The 7,971-nt window shown below is 47.4% G+C and overlaps 1 protein-coding gene across 1 annotated transcript in view; it reads left to right on the top strand.

Annotated features, from left to right (window-relative positions):
• The first annotated feature begins 1,009 nt into the window (after positions 1–1,009).
• LOC306968647 (uncharacterized protein) overlaps positions 1,010–7,971 on the top strand; it is a 12,149-nt gene continuing 5,187 nt past the window's right edge. The window contains exon 1 of the mRNA XM_079564088.1: positions 1,010–1,483. Within this exon, the coding sequence (XP_079420214.1) occupies positions 1,144–1,483 (340 nt within the window). The 5' untranslated portion in view covers positions 1,010–1,143. The remainder of the gene's footprint in view (positions 1,484–7,971) is intronic.

Below are 7,971 nucleotides of genomic sequence, written 5' to 3'. Positions count from 1 at the left end.
GTGCACTAAAGTCTGGCCCAAATGTACTAAAGTGCACTAAAGTCTGTCCACATGTACTAAAGTGCACTAAAGTCTGTCCACATGTACTAAAGTGAGCTAAAGTCTGTCCACATGTACTAAAGTGCACTAAAGTCTGTCCACATGTACTAACGTCTGTCCACATGTACTAAAGTGCACTAAAGTCTGTCCACATGTACTAAAGTGCACTAAAGTCTGGCCCACATGTACTGAAGTGCACTAAAGTCTGGCCCACATGTACTAAAGTGTACTAAAGTCTGTCCACATGTACTAAAGTGCACTAAAGTCTGTCCACATGTACTAAAGTGCACTAAAGTCTGGCCCACATACACTGAAGCGTGCTAAGGCAGTGAAAGACGCTCAGAGACAGATGTTTAATGTAAATAATGGACAGAGCTGAGCGTTGACACTGATGCTCTTATATAACGGACACTTTATTAGGCACAGCTTCTATTTACTCTATAAGTCAGAGGTTCTCAACTAGTGGGTCGGGGCCAAGAGTTAAACTCAACAAAGGCCCAGAAGCATTTTAATCTGCAAAAATGACAGTTGTTTTGATTATCATTTTAGCTTTGAAGGTTTCTATCTATCTATCTATCTATCTATCTATCTATCTATCTATCTATCTATCTATCTATCTATCTATCTATCTATCTATCTATCTATCTATCTATCTATCTATCTATCTATCTATCTATCTATCTATCTATCTTCTAAACCAGGACTAAACCAACAGTCACTTTTCCCTGTTATGTCATGATGGTGTAACCGCCGCCTTTACCACACGCGTCACACCTGGGCTAAACCGGGGCTAAACCGGGACTAAACCCGGTCCAAACCCGGCCTGATTCCGTCGTGTTTCCTCACACTTTCGCAAAGAAAGCCAAAATGGCGTGGCTCTTCCAAAAACACTCGCCATGTGCCGCGGCCCGGGTCTGATGTGGGCGTGAGAGCGCGTGCGCCTCTACTGCAGACACTACGGCAGTGTGTGGGAGCGGGGCCTCAGACGGAGCTGCAGCCGGACAACAGCAGCCTGAAGGCGGCCACAGCAGCGCGCATCGCCGGCCTCGGATCCACATCTTCGCGGGGGCTGCTGGGGCTGGGGGCTCCCGGGATGAGAGCGCGATGAACGGGGCCGTGTACATCTCGTTTTTCCAGGGCCAGCTGGAGTCGGTGCTGGAGCAGGTGGTGCAGCTGGCGGTGCAGGAAATCAGCAAGACGGTGGGCTCCAGCCTGAACGGCCTGCTGCTGGAGACGGCCGTGAAGGAGCAGGAGAACCGGCGGCTCCAGCTGCAGATACAGGCCCGGGACAGCGACCACCAGGGCGGCCAGGCCAAGAGCAAGGCGGCGGAGGAGCGGGCGGAGGGCGGCCACGGCAGGCAGCAGCAGCACGGCCCGGGACACAGCTCCGACCGGGGCTACGGCGGGGACTCACGGCGGCTGGAGCAGAGGGGGAGGGTGGTGGGTGAGTACGGCCCGTCAACATGGAGGAAACATGGAGGAAAACATGGGCTAAACATGGGCTAAGCATGATGGGCTAAGCATGGGCCAAACATGAGCTAAACATGAGCTAAACATAGGCTAAACATGGGTTAAATATTGCCTTAACATGGGCTAAACATAGGCTAAATATTGGGCTAAACATGGACTAAACATGGGTTAAACATGTGTTAAACATGGGCTAAATATTGGGTTAAACATGGACTAAACATGGGTTAAACATGTGTTAAACATGGGCTAAATATTGGGTTAAACATGGGTTAAGCATGGGCTAAACGTGAGCTTAACATAGACTAAACATGGGCTAAACATAGGCTAAATATTGGGCTAAACATGGACTAAACATGGGTTAAACATGTGTTAAACATGGGCTAAATATTGGGTTAAACATGGGTTAAGCATGGGCTAAACGTGAGCTTAACATAGACTAAACATGGGCTAAACATGGGCTAAACACAGGCTAAACATGAGCTAAACATGGGATAAACATGAGCTTAACATGGGCTAAACATGGACTAAACAAGAGCTTAACATGGGCTAAACATGGACTAAACATGAGCTTAACATGGGCTAAACATGAGCTAAACATGGACTAAACATGGGCTAAACATGGGCTAAACATGGGCTAAACATGGGCTAAACATGGGCTAAACATGGGCTAAACATGGGCTAAACATGGACTAAACATGGGCTAGATATTGGCTAAACATGGGCTAAACATGGGCTAAACATGGACTAAACATGGACTAAACATGGACTAAACATGGACTAAACATGGGGCTAGATATGAGCTAAACATGGGCTAAGCATGGGTTAAACATGGGCTAAACATGGGTTAAACATGGGCTAAATATGGGTTAAACATGGGCTAAATATGGGCTAGATATGAGCTAAACATGGACTAAACATGGGCTAAACATGGGCTAAACATGGACTAAACATGGACTAAACATGGGCTAAACATGGGTTAAACATGGGTTAAACATGGGTTAAACATGGGAGTAACAGGATAAACTTAGGCTAAAAGGTTAAGTCATCGACTGCACTGCTGATGGACATTCCCTGGATGAGTGAGAGCCTTCACACACATTTAAAGGAGATCTTTAACAAAAGCAATGTAAAATGTATAAAACAACGGGACCAAACCAGGCCAAAAACTGTGTAGATAAGAGGCTAAAGCAGGCCAAAAACTGTCTAAATGAGAGGCTAAACCAGGCCAAAAGTGTGTAGATGAGAGGCTAAACCAGGCCAAAAGTGTGTAGATGAGAGGCTAAACCAGGCCAAAAGTGTGTGGATGAGAGGCTGAACCAGGCCGGGTGAGGAGTGCAGCGGGGACGGGTCCTTTACTGTAATTACACGCTTTTTCAGGCTGAATGTGGCTCAAAATGGAGAAAAGTGCGGCGGGAAAACCACGGCCACAAAACAAAGAGTCTACGGACAAACCTGGAGCGGACGAGGAATAAAACCAGGCCAAGAACCGGGAAGGAGACAAAGACTCAATGATCCTGCAGTTCTACATCCTTTTATTCCAGTCTATCTAGTTTGGGTTTAGTGCTGATTATGCTCTGGTTTAGCCCTGGTTTAGCCCAGGTTTTTTCTGAGGTTTAGCCCTGGTTTAGCCCTGGTTTAGTCCTGATTTAGTCCTGGTTTAGTCCTGGTTCAGTCCTAGTTTAGCCCAGTTCCAGTGCAGGTTAAGCACATTTTTAGCTCTGGTTTTGTCTTGGCTTTAGCCCTGTTCCAGAGTGGGTTAAGCACAGTTTTAGCCCTGATTTAGTCCTGCTTTAGCCCTGGTCTAGCCCAGCTCCAGGGCAGGTTAAGCACATTTTAAGCCCTGGTTTTGTCTTGGCTTTGCCCTGGTTTTGCTCTGGTTTTGCCCTGGTTTAGCCCTGGTTTAGTCCTGGTTTAGTCCTGGTTTAGCCCTGGTTTAGTCCTGGTTTAGTCCTGATTTAGTCCTGGTTTAGTCCTAGTTTAGCCCAGTTCCAGTGCAGGTTAAGCACATTTTAAGCCCTGGTTTTGTCATGGCTTTGCTCTGGTTTTGCCCTGGTTTTTCCTTGGTTCAGTCCTAGTTTAGCCCAGCTCCAGGGCAGGTTTAGCACACTTTTAGCCTTGGTTTAGTCCTGGTTTAGCCCTGGTTTAGCCCTGGTTTAGCCCTGGTTTAGTCCTGGTTTAGTCCTGGTTTAGTCCTAGTTCAGTCCTAGTTTAGCCCAGTTCCAGTGCAGCTTAAGCACATTTTTAGCTCTGGTTTTGTCTTGGCTTTGTGCTGGTTTTGCTCTGGTTTTGCCCTGGTTTTGCCCTGGTTTTTCCTTGGTTCAGTCCTAGTTTAGCCCAGCTCCAGGGCAGGTTTAGCACACTTTTAGCCTGGAATTTGTCTTGGTTTTGCCCTGGTTTTGTCCTGCTTTAGCCCTGTTCCAGAGCAGGTTTAGTACACTTTTAGTCCTGCTTTATTACTGCTTTAGTCCGAGTTTAGCCCAATTCCAGAGCAGCTTTAGCCCACTTCTGGCCCTGCTTTAGCCCAGTTCCAGAGCTCTGGCCCTGCTTTAGCCCAGTTCCAGAGCTCTGGCCCTGCTTTAGCCCAGCTCCAGAGCTCTGGCCCGCTTCGGCCCGGGTCTAAGCAGCCGTGTGGGTTACACAACGCGCCGCTGTGGCGTCCGGCCTCTTGTTTTAGCGGCACATGTTACATAAGTCTGAGTAACTCTGAGTAAACGTATGGAGGAGCGCGCACGTGGCCTCTGTGTGTGTGTGTGTGTGGGCGTGCGCGGCGGTTCCTCTTTGTGAGCGTGCACGTGAGCCTGTGAGCGTGCACGTGAGAAAGAGCCCATTCAGTCACGAACAAGACGACTCGCTTCCTTTTTACAGCCGCGTCTCACAGCTCTGCACATTTATCCCGTTTATCTGTTTGTTTTTTAGAAAATCTTTAAAACGACTCAGACGACCTGAGCCGTGTTTAATCTTTTTAGTCTGACTTTTATTCCTGTGAAAAACTCCAAATGAACTGATTATTGTTGTAACTGAGGCTCGAGTTTGGGTTTAGTCCATGTTTAGTGCTGATTATGCTCTGGTTTAGTCCTGGTTCAGACCTTCTTCAGTCCTTCTTCAGTCCTTCTTCAGTCCTTCTTCAGTCCTTCTTTAGTCCTTCTTTAGTCCTTCTTTAGTCCTTCTTTAGTCCTTCTTTAGTCCTTCTTTAGTCCTTCTTTAGTCCTTCTTTAGTCCTTCTTTAGTCCTGGTTTAGTCCTTCTTTAGTCCTGCTTCAGTCTTTCTTTAGTCCTTCTTCAGTCCTTCTTCAGTCCTTCTTTAGTCCTGCTTTAGTCCTTCTTCAGTCCTTCTTTAGTCCTGCTTCAGTCCTTCTTCAGTCCTTCTTTAGTCCTTCTTCAGTCCTTCTTTAGTCCTGCTTTAGTCCTTTTTCAGTCCTTCTTTAGTCCTGCTTCAGTCCTTCTTTAGTCCTTCTTTAGTCCTGGTTTAGTCCTTCTTTAGTCCTGCTTCAGTCTTTCTTTAGTCCTTCTTCAGTCCTTCTTCAGTCCTTCTTTAGTCCTGCTTTAGTCCTTCTTCAGTCCTTCTTTAGTCCTGCTTCAGTCCTTCTTCAGTCCTTCTTTAGTCCTGCTTCAGTCCTTCTTCAGTCCTTCTTTAGTCCTTCTTCAGTCCTTCTTTAGTCCTTCTTCAGTCCTTCTTCAGTCCTTCTTTAGTCCTGCTTCAGTCCTTCTTCAGTCCTTCTTTAGTCCTTCTTCAGTCCTTCTTTAGTCCTGGTTTAGTCCTTCTTTAGTCCTGCTTCAGTCCTTCTTTAGTCCTTCTTTAGTCCTTCTTTAGTCCTGGTTTAGTCCTTCTTTAGTCCTGCTTTAGTCCTTCTTTAGTCCTCCTTCAGTCCTTCTTCAGTCCTTCTTTAGTCCTTCTTTAGTCCTGGTTTTGTCCTTCTTTAGTCCTTCTTCAGTCCTTCTTTAGTCCTGCTTCAGTCCTTCTTTAGTCCTTCTTAAGTCCTGGTTTAGTCCTTCTTTAGTCCTGCTTTAGTCCTGCTTTAGTCCTTCTTTAGTCCTGCTTTAGTCCTGCTTTAGTCCTGCTTTAGTCCTTCTTTAGTCCTTCTTTAGTCCTTCTTCAGTCCTTCTTTAGTCCTGCTTTAGTCCTGCTTTAGTCCTTCTTCAGTCCTTCTTTAGTCCTTCTTTAGTCCTTCTTTAGTCCTTCTTCAGTCCTTCTTTAGTCCTTTTTCAGTCCTTCTTTAGTCCTTCTTCAGTCCTTCTTTAGTCCTTCTTTAGTCCTTCTTTAGTCCTTCTTCAGTCCTTCTTTAGTCCTTTTTCAGTCCTTCTTTAGTCCTTCTTCAGTCCTTCTTTAGTCCTGCTTCAGTCCTTCTTTAGTCCTTCTTAAGTCCTGGTTCAGTCCTTCTTTAGTCCTGGTTCAGTCCTGCTTTAGTCCTGCTTTAGTCCTGCTTTAGTCCTTCTTTAGTCCTGCTTTAGTCCTGCTTTAGTCCTTCTTTAGTCCTGCTTTAGTCCTGCTTTAGTCCTTCTTTAGTCCTGCTTTAGTCCTTCTTTAGTCCTTCTTCAGTCCTTCTTTAGTCCTTCTTCAGTCCTGCTTTAGTCCTTCTTTAGTCCTCTTTAGTCCTGGTTCAGTCCTTCTTTAGTCCTTCTTTAGTCCTGGTTTAGCCCTTCTTTAGTCCTTCTTTAGTCCTGCTTTAGCCCTTCTTTAGCCCTGGTTCAGTCCTGCTTTAGCCCTGGCTGCAGGACAGCGCCCCCTGCGGTCACAGTTCAGCACTGACCCTGGATTACAGACTAGAAGAGTCCGGATCACAGTTACTGTAGAGACGCCGCCACCGCGTGCGAGCGCTGTTCACGTCTGAGGGGAAGAGACGCTAACGGCTCCTCACGCCTGCGTCGCTGAGGCTGTAGAGATGCTGACGTTTGTAGAGATGCTGACGTTTGTAGAGATGCTGACGTTTGTAGAGATGCTGACGTTTGTAGAGATGCTGAAGTTTGTAGAGATGCTGATGTTTGTAGAGATGCTGACGTTGTAGTTCTCTTCAGTCTCCCACACTGTTCAGTCTCCCACACTCTTCGAGGAGACACTGAGGAGGAGCACCTGGACCAGAGCGTTTCTGCAGGAGGGAGATGGAGCGCGACTAATGGAGTAATGAGATCCTTCAGGACGTCCTGTGGAGCTCAGACTCACACACTGACCTCAGAATGACCTCATAATGACCTCATAATGACCTCACAATACCAGCTCATGATCTCACTGGCCCTGAGGGAGGCCTCCTGTCACTGACTCCACAGTCTCTCCATCCCTGAGAACAGGCTCCGCTCGGTGTGAACCTGATTTTAGGAGGTTTTGACGTTTCTAGAAGATTGAGACGCTCAGACTGCAGCGGTTTCGGTGGTAAAGCTGCTAACGCTGTAGTCAAAGCTCTACAAACGTGTTGGAAATGCAGAGGAGCCAGTCTGTGTTTCACCTGCCTCGGGCTGGAGACAGAGACACGCCCCCACAGATCCATCATCTACACACAAACATCTGCTCAGGTTCCAGATCCAGATGTGAGGATGTTGTGTCTGACTCTTCTGCTGCCGCGTCCGTTTTCACTGTGTTTCTTCTGAATAGGGATGCACCGATATGCTGTGTGTCTTTAATTTGGATTTTCTGAGGACTTTTTAGTCGCTGGGTTAGTTTTTCAGATGAATAAACCGCTGGGCTTAAAACGGCGTCAGAATGGCCAAAACTGCGCTAGCCGCGAGTTAGCATCGTTAGCCTGTATGTTGTAAACACTGCAGACGCTGCAGCGAGTTAGCATCGTTAGCCTGTATGTTGTAAACACTGCAGACGCTGCAGCTCTAACAACATTTAGCTCTGGTTAAATCCAGCTCAGACTCTGGTTTAGAGAGCGCAGTCTGTAATAAAGTCAGCTCTATGTGGATTATTGTGTTTACACTAAACTATTCTCCAGTTTGTTGCTTCTTCTCTCCTCAGCTGAGAGCTGCGCCTCGTAGCTGCGCCTCGTAGGTGCACTGGCCGCACGTCAAATGGTATCGGGACCTCATGAATGAGTACAAGCATGTGGTATCGGCCCGATACCCGATACTGGTATTGGTGCATCCCTACTTTTGAACGAGTCTGGGCTGGTTCAGGGGCTCCTCGCCGCAGCCTACAGCCTAAAGGCCAGCCTCATTTGAACTGACCGGACCTCCAGAGCGCTCGCTAAAGCGCTCGCTGAGGCGCTCGCTGAGGCGCTCGCTGACCTCCAGAGCGTGTCCTGCGTCCGGCACCGTTTCCCTGAGGATGAGTTTTCACAAACATGTCATTGTTTGACACATAAACATGACACTGATCCGTCCGCTCAGGAAACACACGAAACACACGAAACACACGAGCCTCAGGAGCAAGAGCTGAGCCTGAAGGTCCTGAAGGTCCTGAAGGTCCTGAAGGTCCTGAAGGTCCTGAAGGTCCTGAAGGTCCTGAAGGTCCTGAAGGTCCTGAAGGTCC

The sequence above is a fragment of the Gobius niger genome (genome assembly GCF_951799975.1).
Source record: "Gobius niger genome assembly, chromosome: 10".
Lineage (NCBI taxonomy): Eukaryota > Metazoa > Chordata > Actinopteri > Gobiiformes > Gobiidae > Gobius > Gobius niger.
Note: the sequence above shows the minus strand (reverse complement) of the source record. Positions and strands in the feature narration are given on the sequence as shown.